Source organism: Artemia franciscana, chromosome 1 (assembly GCF_032884065.1).
Source record: "Artemia franciscana chromosome 1, ASM3288406v1, whole genome shotgun sequence".
Classification (NCBI taxonomy): Eukaryota; Metazoa; Arthropoda; class Branchiopoda; order Anostraca; family Artemiidae; genus Artemia; species Artemia franciscana.
In genome coordinates this window covers 23763800-23780458 of record NC_088863.1, presented here as the reverse complement: position 1 = coordinate 23780458, position 16659 = coordinate 23763800, and the positions used below count along the sequence as shown (strand labels likewise).

The following is a 16659-nucleotide window of genomic DNA, read 5'->3' as shown; positions in this document are numbered from 1 at the left end:
ATTAGGCCCACGGATTCAAACCTTCATTGTTAACAGCATATTCTATTCAAAATTTTCACTCTAGGAGTGTTTTCCTGGATGCTATCTTGGTTCAGTTCTCTTTTGACATCATCTAATGGAACTATTCCTTTTTTAAATCAGGAACTATTTTTGCTTCATTATGACTCTCCATAATCGTTTCTATTCAGAGTGAGTTCTTAGTTTTACTGGAATATGTACATCCCTGGGCTTTATTAATGTGGCCACATTTTTGTATAATGAGTCTTATTAAATTGAATTTTAAAGAAATATTTTCTTTTGCCAGAACGTCCATCTTTTTACTCCTTTTAATGTACTTCCTCAAAATTTTCAAGGGGTAAGGCTCTTGGAATCTTAGTGTTTAATAATTACCCACACCAGTTACCTACTAACAAGAACAATGGTAGACATATGTCAGCTAAATCGAAAAAAAAGTTTTAATCGATTGCATTCATTTTTGTTGGATTTTTTTTTGTGGAAAATTGTCCCTCTTGGAAGTTTTGTATTGAATCTGACATCTGTTTTATTTATTTCATTCTGAAAAGACTTGGCCAGGGGACAATAAGGTTCAATAGCAACTATTTGATAATATATGAGGCAACTTTTTATAACGAATTGATATCCTTTCTTTTTGAAATGAAAGCTGGGCCTTGCAGTGATAGAGATATAGCTTTTCTACCACTGCAAGGACATACCTTGAAATAAATGCCAGAAAATGACAAAAGAAGTTTAAAAAACATGTAAGAGGCTTAGAGACAAAGTGGCAGACATTTTTATGATCTTCTAACTCTATTGCTCGCAGCTTGTGCACCTCAGTTCTGATGAAGGTGCACCTGCTATGAGCTTTTACACAAAGACCCTCTAAAAGACAATTTTATAACTATCCATCAACAACTTTTTATCAAAGAATGCTGCCAGTTTGCTCTCTTGAAACATCTAGAAACTTCAGTGAATTATGCCGAGAAAGGTGTTAAGTTCCAATTGTTGATAGCTTATTCATTAAATACACTCTAAAAGACAATATTTTATAGCTTGTTATCATCAAATAAATACACTCTTGCTACCTACCTCCTCTTGCAGAACGTCAAGAAGCATCGGTCATGACAATGAATCAGTCCCGGTGTAACTATAGTAAGCTTCCATGTTTATAGTAATAACTCTTGTTCTGATGTATTTCTTAACAGTCTAGTGCAATTATTTAGGTTCAGATGACTGTTGTCTTAGAATGTATGATACTCGTCTTTCACTTGGCAAAGGCACCCTTCTTGGGAAGAAAGGAGACATGGGAATAACAAGCATTCAATCTCATCCATTCGAAGACTACTTACTTGCTAGTGGAAGGTAAATTATGAGTTTTATGAATCTTAAACTTGTAAAATTGCCTGTTTTGTTTAAGAGATTAAGCGTTTGTCTTTCTCGAATATTTTTTCAATTTTTATAACGGGTTTCTCAGCCATTGAAAGGTAGAGTTTGCTTCTACATCCTGTGAGATGGACGGGTGTAGGGTTTGGATTGATAGAAATTTGCATACTGTCTAGATTTGAGAACAAATAGGAACAGTTCGTTGTTGAGTAAAAGTAAAGACGCTTCCTTGACCCTGTAACTATTAATAATTGGCTTTGCCGTCGCCATTAAACTTGCTTGGACCCATAGGCCAGTCGCACGCTTTCTGCAATGACGTCACGTTTTCTTTGTTCATGCCTCGCATACCTGTCATTTTCTGTCTACGTTGCTATTCAACGTTGTCAACGTTGTTATTCTGTTATTCAAAGTCGAATGCCGCAAAACTTTTTTTTTTGTTTATGAATTAGCTTTCTATATCTCCAGGCATGTTAACTTCTATGAATAACTGTTGTAGAATAAAACATTCGTAACAAATTATCTTCTGAGAATTTTTATTTATTTTCTAACCGTGTTTACGAATGGAGAGTGTGTAAGGCTCAGCCAAACTGTAATACAAGGTCAATTGTGGATCTTGGTGAATAAAACCTTGTAATTTGCATTATAACAACATTTTACATGCAACTAAGATAATATTTTAATATTACTTTCTTAATTTGTATAATTAAAACATTAAATGAAAACAATAATTCGACTTCTACCTCTCATTTTAATATTAACTTAATGATTATAGACTTCAAAGACAAATACGGATTATTTTGTTATACATCTTCATTTATATGAAGAAGGTTGTATTATATAGGTTTGGTATTCCTATCTAGATCTACTTTCAATAAATTAACCTTACATTAAGAAATAAAACAAGTTCTTCATTTAATGAGCACCTCATATTTTTAATTATTTTTCTTTTATTTTATTACCTCCTAAATTATAAATAAAAAATAAATTACATTGGACAAGATAAGACAAAATAGTCCTGACACGTGCCTTGCAGTTTGTGCAGGTCCTGAAGTAAACACTTTTTCACCTAGGAGAAGCTCATTTTTTTGTATAAAACAGCGCAGGAAATCCTAAATAAGCCTATGAGGAATGTCTTTGTGAAATGCATCAATTATTTGAATAACTGAGTTGGATAGTTCCTAGGATACTGAGTAATGAAGGGAGGAAATCAACAAAGAAATGATTAATTTGCCTAATTCTTTATTTTCTAGTTGGTATATAAAATCAGGAGGTAGAAAAGGGGAAATTTTTTCATCTGTTATCTCAGTTGTCCGAAAAAATGCTATCTGTAGGATGATTTAAAAAAAAAAAAAAAATTAATGAAAGTAAAGAGCAAAATTTAGATTTTCCATGTGTCTTTTTTGTGTCTGAAAGTGAAAAAAAGAGGATCCATGACTTCTAGCTTTTAAAAAGTATACAGCAAGGTATTAGTATTAAACAGATCCTATCTATGGTTGTAAAAGGATAAATAACACAGTTTGTCCCCTGTCTCTCCTGACTCTACACTTCATCCTATATTTATTCCAAATGAGGATACGTCGCAGGCTAAATCTCTATTTCATCTGATTGTTTTTCCATTTTGTCTAAAACCTCTGTCATGGACAGTTTGAAAATGTAGGCCTTAAACTTTCCTGGACCATAGATACCCCATTCTCCATAGAAAAATCTGCTGGCCTCGAGCATATTAGATGGTGTGTAACTAGGCTATAGTCTATAACCGTTAGATTGCTTTTGTATACATGCTACAATGGCGTTTCTGAACTGCATTTTCATGGTCTTCTTTTGTGTTTAGTGACGACTGTTTTGTTACGCTTCAGCTTAGCTTCTGAGACTGGGAGGCTGTATGAACAGCTTCCTGTGATTCCTGCACCCTGCTTAGGGTCCAGCTGTGGGCTAACAATTTTTCTAAATCTCTGGAAAATCCAGGTTTGATGATTATTCAGGACAAAATATATGAAATGAATCTTCTATTCCCTTAGTTTTAGTTCTGCCCGAAGAGCGTACTCTTTCCTGCTTGGAATAATAACTTCTGATCCTTTTCCACTTGAGGTGTAGAAAATTACCTCAAAGATCATACAACCCATGTTTTGTTAATTCAGTGGCAATAGACCCAATGGTTTTTATCGTACCTATGCGCATAATTGATCTGGCTGGATTTGTCTGGCACTATTTTTATCATTGGAGTTTTTATGTCTTGTATTGTTTAGCAGTAAGGGTGTGGGAAACTGATGAGCTCACCAACGCCCCCCCCCCCGCACACACACACACTTCCCACAAATAAATCTGAATGGCAGATATCTATGATTTAACACAACATTAAAATCAAATTCGCGTTTATGTTTCTTTAACAGTGTCAGTCAGGTCCTCAATAAAATCATTCAAGATACATGATTCTTTCCCTGGTACCTAAAATATAGCCCTCTCCCCCAAGGCACGTTGGCAGGAGTTTCTTTCGGCGCAAAGATAGTAAATAGGGGGGAACAAATGCAAAAATACAGCGAATTATTTCGAAAATGTTGGAAATTATGGGACAAATCGCGAAAACCTTGAAGTTCTGCGAAGGGAAACAGGTCAGAAGGCCCTGTTTTTAGCTTTTTGTGACTCTGTAGTATGATTTTCTGGAGAATGTGAACACAACTTCTATTTCAGTATATGGCATATTTTGTCAATACAAAACCTTTTTCTTCTTTAGTGACACCAACAAATTTACATAAGGGGCCACACGGCCAAGGCCTTACACAACAAGGCCTTATTGCCTAATAGGGCTGAGTAGACTGCAGCCTCCAATAATACATAATTTTTAAAGTGCAAATTGAATTTCTGTGAAAAATCAGTAAAGCAAGCTTTGCAAAAATTTTCATTGAGTAAATTACCGTGCTTCAAATGAAATATTTTGTTTGCATAATAGAGAGGCTCCGAACACCCAGCATTGTACATTAAGCTCTTAATTTGACGTTTTTTTCCAACGTGACCAGATTCGTCCTGCGCCCTTTTCATTGATTTTTTTTCCCCATGGCATATTTCTCCAAGGAAAGATCCTCTCACATAGCCCCCTCCCTCAACCCTACCCCCAAAACCAAAAAAATCCCCCTGAAAACGTCTGTACACTTCCCAATAACCATTATTATATGTAAACACTGGTTGAAGTTTGTAACTTGCAACCCCTCCTCCAGGGACTGTGGGGGAGTAAGTCATCCCCAAAAACATAGTTATTATGATTTTCGACTATGCTAAACAAAATGGCTATCTCAAAATTTTGATCCGTTGACTTTGGGAAACAAATGAGCGTGGGAGGGGGCCTAGATGCCCTCCAATTTTTTTGGTCACTTAAAAAGGGCACTAGAACTTTTCATTTCCGTTAGAATGAGCCCTCTTTCGACATTCTAGGACCACTTGGTCGATACGATGACCCCTGGGGAAAAAAAACAAACAAACAAATAAACACGCACCCGTGATTTGTCTTCTGGCAAAAAATGCAAAATTCCACATTTTTGTAGATAGGAGCTTGAAACTTCTACAGTAGGGTTCTCTGATACGCTGAATCTGATGGTGTCATTTTCGTTAAGATCCTACGACTTTTAGGGGTGTTTCCCCCTATTCTCCTAAATAAGGCAAATTTTCTCAGGCTCGTAACTTTTGATGGCTAAGACTAAACTTGATGAAACTTATATATTTAAAATCAGCATTAAAATGCGATTCTTTTGATGTAGCTATTGATATCAAAATTCAATTTTTTAGAGTTTTGGTTACTATTGAGCCGGATCGCTCCTTACTACAGTTCGTTACCACGAACTGTTTGATTGATCTTTTGACAAAGAAAAAATATTCTGATTGACAAATCGTTGCTCCTCTTTGTAATTGTGTCAGTTATATAATTCATAGAAGTTATTCTTGTTGATAAGGGAGGTCATTCTGACTATATGGCATAATATATATTATATATATATATATATATATATATATATATATATATATATATATATATATATATATATATATATATAAGTTGTTTGTGTGTTATGTCTGTTACACTATGTCTGTTACGCCAGATTATGAAAAATAAAGAAGAAAAAGAAAGCAAACTAAAATGTAAAAACTGGGAATTGCATAAATATTTCGAAATATTTTGACAATAGATTAAAGTAATTCGAAAACCTTAAAACAGATACTTAAAATTTGAGGTTTATTATAAATTGTTGAGCTTTAGCAAGCTTGGCATGTAAAGAGGAATTTTTAGTATAGATCTTAAAATGACAGAAGAAACAGCCGAGGAAGCTGCTCAAATAGTTAATTGAAAGAGAAAATTTAGTATAAATCCTACAATGGCAGAAGAAACAGCCGAGGAATCTGCTCAAAGGGTTAATGCCAAAAGGCTTGCGGCTAAAGAACGCAAAACCGCGCAGTTAGATAAAAATCCACCTGGACAGTGAGAGTCAAAACGTATCAAAATTGAAAATGACAGCGATGATGATTGGGTTTGGGATTTTGACTTGGATAAGGTCATCAATGCCTACCAGATTTTAGTTAAAAAAACAAAGGTTCGGCGATATGTATTTCATAGTGACGCTGAAAAATAAAGAAGAAAAAGAAAACTGAAAAAAGAAAAATGGTAAAAAACTAAAAAAAACTAAAAAATTAAAAAAATTAAAAAAAAACCTAAAAAGAAAAAACATAAAAAAATAAAAAAATAAAAAAAGGTAAAACACTAAAAAGAAAAGAAAAACTAAAAAAAGCTAAAAAACTAAAAAAAAACTGGGAATTGCACAAATATTTCAATATATTTTTTTTTGACAATAGATTAAAGTAATTCGAAAACCTTAAAACAGACACCCACAATTTTAAGGTTTATTATAAATTGTTGGAGCTTTAGCATGGTTGGCACGTAAAGATTTTTCCAAGTGTGAATGTTAGAATGAACATTGACAAATTGAAGAAAACAAATCAATAAAAAGAAGAAACTAAAAAAAAGAAAAACTAAAAAAGAAAAAAACTAAGAAAAGAAAAACTAAAAAATAAAAATAAATAAAAAGAAACTGTATGTATCTATATATATAAAAATAAGTTGTATATATGCATGTTTGTTTGTTTGTGGGTTTGCATTTGACGTCATTATAAGTATATAATGCTTTGTATATGACGTCATTATAAGATGACACTACAGACCGGGACCCAAATGACGACCGGGACACAGGGAATATAAATGACGACCGGGACACTCAAAGAGAAATTACAGACCGGGACATAAATGACGACCGGGACAGAGGGAATATAAATGACGACCGGGACACTCAAAGAGAAATTACAGACTGGGATACCGGGACACAAATGACGACCAGGACACAGGGAATATAAATGACGACCAGGACACAGGGACACAACTACAACGGGGACGCCGGGGGCACAGGGAATGTTCGATTAGCAATCACCATCAACAAAGCTCAAGGGCAATCGTTAGAAAAATGCGGTATAGATCTGAATACGGATTGTTTTCCCATGGACAATTATTATGTTGCATGTTCAAGAGTTGGTAAACCTAACAATCTATTTATATGGACAGACAATGTGACAGCAAAGAATGTTGTATATTCGCAAGTTTTACGTAGTTAAATATATATATATATATATATATCTATATATATAAAAATAAGTTGTCTGTCTGTGGATCTGTGGATCAGGTGACGTCATGTTTCTGTGTCGGCTGACGTCATGAAATTAGTTGTCGTCATTTATGTTATGACGATGCTTAGTATATTGTAAAACACATTAATTTGGTTAATAATATACCATTTAAAACACCAAAATGAACATGCTGGAGTAGTCACTCGGTGAGAGAGGGTGTCAGAACGGAGAATGAAGGTCCCAGGTTCAAATCCTGGTTAGGCTAAAAAAGGTAAAAAACTAAAAACTAAAAAAAAACTGAAAAAACTAAAAAAAAGGCAAAAACTACAAAAAAAAAACTAAAAACTAATAAAAAAAAATAAAAAGGCTAAAAAACTAAAAAAGCTAAAAAAAAAAGGTAAAAACCAATAAAAAACTAAAAAGAAGAAAAGGAAAAAAACTAAAAAAAATTTTCATCTAAAAAACTAAAAAAACTAAAAAAGGTAAGAACTAAAAAAGAAAAAAATAAATGACGACACTCAAAGAGAAAGCGACCGGGACAAAAGGAATGTTCGATTAGCAATCAACAAAGCACCGGGACACAGGGAGTATAAATGACGACCAGGACATAAGTAAAAAAAAAAACTAAAAAAATTAAAAAGAAGGTAAAAACTACAAAAAAACTAAAAAGAAAAAAAACTAAAAACTAATAAAAAAACTAAAAAATCTAAAAATCTAAATAAACTAAAAAAGAAAAAAAATAAAAAAGGAAAAAAATAAAGGAGAAAAACAAAACTAAAAAACGAATGTATATACAGACCGGGACACCGGGATACAAATGACGACCGGGACACAGGGAATATAAATGACCATACATAAGCCATAATGACCAGGACATAAGTAAAAAATATAAATGACGACCGGGACACAGGGACACAACTACAACGGGGACGCCGGGGGGCACAGGGGGATATAAATGACGACCGGGACAGGGAATGGTCGATTAGCAATCACCATCAACAAAGCTCAAGGGCAATCATTAGAATCATGAGGTATAGATCTGAATACGGATTGTTTTCCCATGGACCATTATATGTTGCATGTTCAAGAGTCGGTAAACCTGACAATCTATTGTCAGGGCCCCCACCAACTAGGTGTTGGGGTGGCGCGAAGCGCCACCCCAACAGCTAGTCTATATATATAAAAATAAGTTGTCTGTCTGTGGATCTGTGGATCAGGTGACGTCATGTTTCTGTGTCGGCTGACGTCATGAAATTAGTTGTCGTCATTTTTGTTATGACGATGCTTAGTATATTGTAAAACACATTAATTTGGTTAATAATATACCATTTAAAACACCAAAATGGACATGCTGGAGTAGTCACTCGGTGAGAGAGGGTGTCAGAACGGAGAATGAAGGTCCCAGGTTCAAATCCTGGTTAGGCTAAAAAAGGTAAAAACTAAAAACTAAAAAAAAAACTGAAAAAACTAAAAAAGGCAAAAACTACAGAAAAAACTAAAAACTAATAAAAAAAATAAAAAAGCCGAAAAACTAAAAAAACTAAAGAAACTAAAAAAAAGATCCCCCTGTGCACAGGGGGATATAAATGACGACCGGGACACCGGGACACAAGGAATATAAATGACGCCCGGGACGCTCAAAGAGAAATCACAGACTGGGACACCGGGACACAAATGACGACCGGGACACTGAGAATATAAATGACGACCGGGACACAGGGACATAACTACAAAGGGGACGCCGGGGTGCACAGGGGGATATATAAATGACGATGGCGACTCAGGGAATGGTCGATTAGCAATCACCATCAACAAAGCTCAAGGGCAATCATTAGAATCATGAGGTATAGATCTGAATACGGATTGTTTTCCCATGGACCATTATATGTTGCATGTTCAAGAGTCGGTAAACCTGACAATCTATTTATATGCACAGACAATGGGACAGCAAAGAATGTTGTATATTCGCAAGTTTTACGTAGTTAAAAACATATATATATATATATATATATATATATATATATATATATATATATATATATATATATATATATATATATATATCTATATTCACAGGTGGGACATAGGGACACAACTACAATGGCGCGTAACTAATATGGCGCGTAACGACTTACGCGCGCGGGGGGGCTTGGGGGGGGGCGCGAAGCGCCCCCACCAACTAGGTGTTGGGGTGGCGCGAAGCGCCACCCCAACAGCTAGTATATATATATATATATATATATATATATATATATATATATATATATATATATATATATATATATATATATATATTCACAGGTGGGGCACAGGGACACAACTACAATGGCGCGTAACGACTTACGCGCGCGGGGTGCTTGGAGGGGGGGTGCGAAGCGCCTCCACCAACTAGGTGTTGGGACCCCAACAGCTAGTATGGCATATAGAAAATTGTATTATATAGTAATTGTTCTGGGAAGGTATATAGCGCTTTATACAATATTAGAACGTTTAAAATCATAGTTGAATTTTTTCAGTCATAAGAATCGCTGTTTTGGCCATTAAGACAAAAGAAACTAAACATAATGACCTTTCTCGTTCATTTTTCTATCATTTCTTATTTACATGATTTTATTAATATATTGAAATATTTCATCAGATTGAACTCTTTAAAAGCTCACTCCTAGATAGTTTTCATTCTGAGGGTGGGCTGGGACATGAACTGCTTCGGATGCTCCAATTAAGACGAAACTTCTGGTAGCGGATTGAACTGTATATGAATTGTTTTGTTGGGGTTCCATTTCATGTAGTCTTTCTTGTTCGGAAATAGTTAATATTTAAAAAAAGTTTACTTTCAATATACGTTTCTAATTCCAGCTCATGGAGTTGTTCTCACGGAGTTGCCCTTTATGTGGCATAGCCGGAGTTAGATTTTTACTCGGGGGGGGGGGGGGTAGGATTTTTCAACCCTTGCTGCACCATCGATACTGTAAATATTGCAATTTTAACCATAAATATTACAATTTAAGTTTGTTTTGCTGCCTTCTAGCGTGCTGCTCGGGGCACTTACTCCCTCTAGCCCCCCTAAGTCTGGCAATGTTTTATGGTTATTATTGCTGATTGAGAGTAAACGGATTAAGAATAACTTTAAATTTTTGGTAATGTAATGTTGCTGAAAAAAATAAAGCGATTAACCCTTGTTATGAGAAAATTCAATAAACAAGATTAAAGAAATATACTCTTTGATTATCACATACCGATAATTCAAACATTACTCAATTCATTTAGAACTTTTATAAAACCAACCCACAAAAAGTAGCTCTTGTCAAATACAACACAAGCGTAACTTAATCAAGGCAGTGCTATGTCTAGCTAAACTTAGACAAAAATAATTTAATCCACTCAAATTTCCAACCAATAAACAATACCCAACAGAAGTAAAAAGCGACATCAGTCGCTGGATACTTCAAACGATCAGTAGGGGCAACACGTCACAGAACAACGAATCATATGACATATAAGAAGACATTTAGCAAGATAGGGGGTGTATGAGCGTAATGGTCTAAATGCGTATTCTTGAACGTGGTACATAATGACGATAAGGATGCCAACTGCAATGCAATCAATACATGACATGACAAAGCCGTCCCATTGAAAAAAACGTAACGACGCTTATGATAAAGACGCTGGGAACAAAGGTATTGACATGTGACATCACCGTCGTCATCATCGGGACCCTCATTATCGGAGATGTCATCAAAGACGTCACCATCAATGCTGCCGTTGTGCGCGATATTATAGTTATCATCAATGATCATCATCAATATCGTCACATTCATCAGAACCATCATTATCGTAGGTTTTGGTTTTTTTTTGTTGAGATCATTGTCACCATTAACATCATCAATTAAACACATCTAAATAGCCCTACAAACATTTCCCCCTCAATAACGCCTCCATCCCCTAGTCCTCCATCTACCTATTTACAAGGAGAGTTGCCACCATGCCGCATTGATTATATAACTTTTGCCCGTTTGAGTTGTGTTGATTTATTGGTTTATTGTTCCGTAGGTTAATTTTTGGAGGGTTGGATTTTGCCTGGGCTGTGGTTTGCTTGGCTTCATCTTTCTTAGTTTAATCCTATTTGTTTTTATTGTTGCATGGGTTGAGTCTTGTTGATTTTTATTTTTTGCTGGGTTTGTATTTTGCTTGTGAATTTTACGCGATTTGTGCATTTTCTTTCGTATAAACCCTTCTTAATCCCCCCCCCTCAAAAGCTTTGGCTGTGTAAATCTATATCTAAATTTAAGTTCCAGCAAAAACCAGCATTAATTCACCTGCACAGACCACAACTTACCTCTGCAAAATTTAACCCAGTAAAACCCTAAGAAACAACCTTTTCTTTTTTCTTGGCAGCCGAAACGGGTTGTTATAACGTAAGCTAACAAGTTAGTAAATGTCAGACTAGACTAGTAAGTTCCAATTGGACAATAGATTAGAACTGGGTTTGCGCAGCTGTTTCGTTTTCGCAAATATATATATATATATATATATATATATATATATATATATATATATATATATATATATATATATATATATATATATATATATATATATATATATATATATCTATATATATAAAAATAAGTTGTCTGTGGATCTGTGGATCGTGGATCAGGTGACGTCACCTGAAAAAACTGGATCAGGTGACGTCAAAACTGAAAAAACTAAAAAAAGGCAAAAACTACAAAAAAAACTAAAAACTAATAAAAAAAATAAAAAAGCTAAAAAACTAAAAAAACTAAAAAAAAAGGCAAAAACTACAAAAAAAACTAAAAACTAATAAAAAAGCTAAAAAACTAAAAAAACTAAAAAAAAGCAAAAACTACAAAAAAACTAAAAACTAATAAAAAAAATAAAAAAACTAAAAAAACTAAAAAAGGTAAAAAACTAAAAAAACTAAAAACTAAAAAAAAGGAAAAAACTGAAAAATAAGCTAAAATAAAGGTAAAAACCAATAAAAAACTAAAAAAAAAACTGAAAAAACTAAAAAAAGGCAAAAACTACAAAAAAACTAAAAACTAATAAAAAAAGTAAAAAAGCTAAAAAACTAAAAAAACTAAAAAAACTAAAAAAACTAAAAAAAGGTAAAAAACTAAAAAAAAATAAAAAATAAAAAAAACTAAAAAAAAGGAAAAAACTGAAAAATAAGCTAAAATAAAGGTAAAAACCAATAAAAAACTAAAAAGAAAAAAAGGAAAAAACTAAAAAAAATTTTCATCTAAAAAACTAAAAAAAACTAAAAAAGGTAAAAACTAAAAGAACTAAAAAAGAAAAAAATAAATGACGACACTCAAAGAGAAAGCGACCAGGACAAAAGGAATGTTCGATTAGCAATCAACAAAGCACCGGGACACAGGGAGTATAAATGACGACCAGGACATAAGTAAAAAAAAAAACTAACAAAACTAAAAAGAAGGTAAAAACTACAAAAAAACTAAAAAGAAAAAAAAACTAAAAACTAATAAAAAAACTAAAAAATCTAAAAATCTAAATAAACTAAAAAAGAAAAAAAAAGGAAAAAAATAAAGGAGAAAAACAAAACTAAAAAACGAATGTATATACAGACCGGGACACCGGGATACAAATGACGACCGGGACACAGGGAATATAAATGACGACCGGGACACCGGGACAGGGAATGGTCGATTAGCAATCACCATCAACAAAGCTCAAGGGCAATCATTAGAATCATGAGGTATAGATCTGAATACAGATTGTTTTCCCATGGACCATTATATGTTGCATGTTCAAGAGTCGGTAAACCTGACAATCTATTTATATGCAAAGACAATGGGACAGCAAAGAATGTTGTATATTCGCAAGTTTTACGTAGTTAAAACCATATATATATATATATATATATATATATATATATATATATATATATATATATATATATATATATATATATATATATATATATTCACAGGTGGGACATAGGGACACAACTACAATGGCGCGTAACTATTATGGCGCGTAACGACTTACGCGCGCGGGGGGGCTTGGGGGGGGGGCGCGAAGCGCCCCCACCAACTAGGTGTTGGGGTGGCGCGAAGCGCCACCCCAACAGCTAGTATATATATAAAAATAAGTTGTCTGTCTGTCTGTCTGTGGATCAGGTGACGTCATGTTTCTGTGTTGACTGATGTCATGAAATTAGTTGTCGTCATTTTTGCTTTGACGGTGACGTCATTAACGGTATTTGAACGCAAAACCGCGCAGTTAGATGAAAATCCACCTGGACAGCGAGAGTCAAAACATATCAAAACTGAAAATGATAGCGATGATGATTGGTTTTGGGATTTTGACTTGGATAAGGTCATCAATGCCTACCAGATTTAAGTTAAAAAAACAAAGGTTCGTCGATATGTACTTCATAGTGACGCTGAAAAATAAAGAAGGAAAAGAAAACTGAAAAAAGAAAAAAGGTAAAAAACTAAAAAAAAACTAAAAAGAAAAAACACTCACCTTAACTTACAGACCGGGACACAAATGACGACCGAGACAGAGGGAATATAAGTGACGACCGGGAACCTCAAAGAGAAATTACAGACTGGGACACCCGGACACAAATCACGACCGGGACACAGGGAATATAAATGACGACCGGGACACAGGGACACAACTACAACGGGGACGCCGGGGGCACAGGCGGGATATATAAATGACGACCGGGACACAGGGATTGTTCGAATAGAAATTACAGACCGGGACACAAATGACGACCGGGACACCGGGAAACAGGGAATATAAATGACGACCGTGACACTCAAAGAGAAATTACAAACTGGGACACCGGGACACAAATGACGACCGGGACACAGGGAATATAAATGACGACCGGGACACAGGGACACATCATTAGAATAATGAGGTATAGATCTGAATACGGATTGTTTTTCCCATGGACAATTATATGTTGCATGTTCAAGAGTCAGTAAACCTGACAATCTATTTATATGCACAGACAATGGGACAGCGAAGAATGTTGTATATTCGCATGTTTTACGTAGTTAAAAACATATATTTATATCTATCTCTATTCACAGGTGGGACACAGGGACACAACTACAATGGCGCGTAACTAATATGGTGCGTAACGACTTACAAGCGCGGGGGGACTTGGGGGGGGGCGCGAAGCGTCCCACCAACTAGGTGTTGGGGTGGCGCGAAGCGCCACCCCAACAGCTAGTATATATACTATATATATATATATAGTATATATACTATATATATATATATATATATATATATATATATATATATATATATATATATATATATATATATATATATATATATATACATATTTAGTGCACGCCACAAAAGTGCATAGCCGTCAGTATCAAGTCGGTTAATTGTACTCGTTAGAACAAATAATATCTAGAACTGAACCATGGGGCTGAGTAAAAATTTAAAAAGCAAATCGAGAAAAATTAATTGAAGCAGGTTTGTTTCTTGTCATATCTTTCATATATTTCGCATTGCTACTTAATAACTCCAAGATGCAAACTAGTTCATGACATGTCGGTATAAAAACCCTTGATTAATCATGAAGAAATTACATCTAACACCTCGTGCGATATTGTCAAGCATTTTAAAGGCCGTTCTATACCAAAAATGTCATTCTGTAATTCTCAGCGTCGACTAACTGAAAGACAAAGGGCCCATTGGCAAATTTTTGCAGTACCACAGTGAGCTTGTGTAGAAATTTTGGTAGAAACTGATAGAGACTCTTAAACGTGTCAGCAGTTCGAGAAGCTAACGAGAGGATAGTTTAAAACAAAGGAAACGTATAATCCTAAGCAAAACGCTGTCCAGTCAATGTACGTGCAGCATAAATAGTGTGCATCCTGTGTCCACAAAAATTTCGATTGAGGCTCTTAACACAACTGGAAACTTCAAAAACTGTCAAATTATTCAATGAGACTTCTTTTGAGCTGATCTTTGAGATTTTCAAAGCAATTATACTTGGAAATTTTTAGGGACTCCCATTCATGAACTTTAAAAAGAAAATTCTGCTCTGTTCAATAAAAGAAAAAACAAATGCTTTCTAAGATGTAAAATAATTTAAATATCTCTATCTCTGGCACAAACCGGAGGAGTTAAATGTTTCTTCTAAGATTCCCGGGAAAGTAGGTGTCGACTTTTAGTTTCTGTCGTTTATTCGGATCACTTACCAAAGCTGTATAAGCTATGGCAAGACCATCGAATCAATTCTGAACAGTTTGGCCACACAAACTAAAAAAAAAAACTTTCATTGGACGAGATAGGGTGATTCTTTATTCTATTGAAGAGCCAGAATAGGCTCTCACAAATGAAATAAGTCGTCGAAGGTTTTAATTTTTGGATTGCCTGTAGTAAATTCAATGAATTTCAAAACTGATGCATAATTTTTGGTTTTAGGTTAATTCCTCACCACCCCCTCGGACTATTCCCCCGTAGAAAATTCCCCATGCAGACAAGGGATATTACCCTCGTTTGTAAAATTGAGCGGCCAAAGGGAAAGTAAAGCTGGAATATTCTACCTACATATATTCACAATCAGAAGTAGAATATATGGTCTAGAATATACTATCATATTCTTTTGGGGGGGGGGAGTGGTTTGTCAGCGAGGAGAGGGGGTTGTCCGCAGGGGGAATCAGCCAGACACAAGGTTTTACAGTGGTACTGTTATAATATTTTAACGAATCTGTATTAACTTGGGTCTAGCCGGGGATGGACATGGGCGTCAAGTCCCCCTGCCTCAAAAGTAATTTTCGATGTTGTAAATAATTGTTTTCAAAGTTGTACTCGTACTACCTAACTATCGCTTTTTCAATATCAAAGTAAACCCATTTATAATTGATTAGAATTATAATCTAACTTCTTTTTTTCAGTTATGATGAAACTGTAAAGCTTTGGGACACTCGATCAACACGCTCACCAATTGAAGAAGTTTGTGCAGGCGGGGGAGCATGGAGGTTGAAGTGGGAACCAAAATATGGTAAACATCTACTTGCAGCTGCAATGCACAATGGATTCCATATATTCTCTTCGCAACTTAAGAAATTAAATTTAGCTGGATCCTACATGAAACATTCAAGTTTAGCTTATGGTTGTGACTGGTTTCGAGGTGGATTTTTCCGTGGTGAAAATAAATTTTTGGTGGCAAGCTGTAGTATGTATGACAAAGCATTGCACACATGGTCTTTTTCCGAAAGTGTATGTTAAACAGTTTCAACTTCTGTAGTTTAGTACATTAAATGAATATGGTTTTAATGAGTGTTAAAAATTATAATGCTTATGTTCTAGGGCAATAGAATTCTGCTTCGAACAAGGTGCAATATGCCTGGCCTTCTACAAAACAAAATGGTGGTTAGAGGGTAAACTTTGGGGCTTGATAGGTCATGGATGCAATTTCTGCATATAAGAATATTGATTCCTAATCCTTCTGTGATGATTATGGTTCAAATACGGTATTATATGTTTGTTTTTTTTTTTACTTAAAAGTAAAATCGTTAAAAAGTTAAAATCGGCCCACTTTAGTCTTCCACTCACAGAGACTAAAAACCTTTCCGTGATTCAGGTTAAAAT

General features: G+C 34.7%; 1 protein-coding gene across 3 annotated transcripts in view; it reads left to right on the top strand.

Annotated features, from left to right (window-relative positions):
- Window positions 1–16344, top strand: part of LOC136027225 (diphthine methyltransferase-like) — a 36501-nt gene extending 20157 nt beyond the window's left edge. For all 3 annotated transcript variants that reach the window (XM_065704276.1, XM_065704292.1, XM_065704285.1), the window contains exons 3-4: window positions 1221–1359; window positions 15963–16344. In XM_065704276.1, coding sequence (XP_065560348.1) covers window positions 1221–1359; window positions 15963–16296 — 473 coding nt within the window. In that variant the 3' untranslated portion in view covers window positions 16297–16344. The remainder of the gene's footprint in view (window positions 1–1220; window positions 1360–15962) is intronic.
- The last annotated feature ends 315 nt before the right edge of the window (window positions 16345–16659 follow it).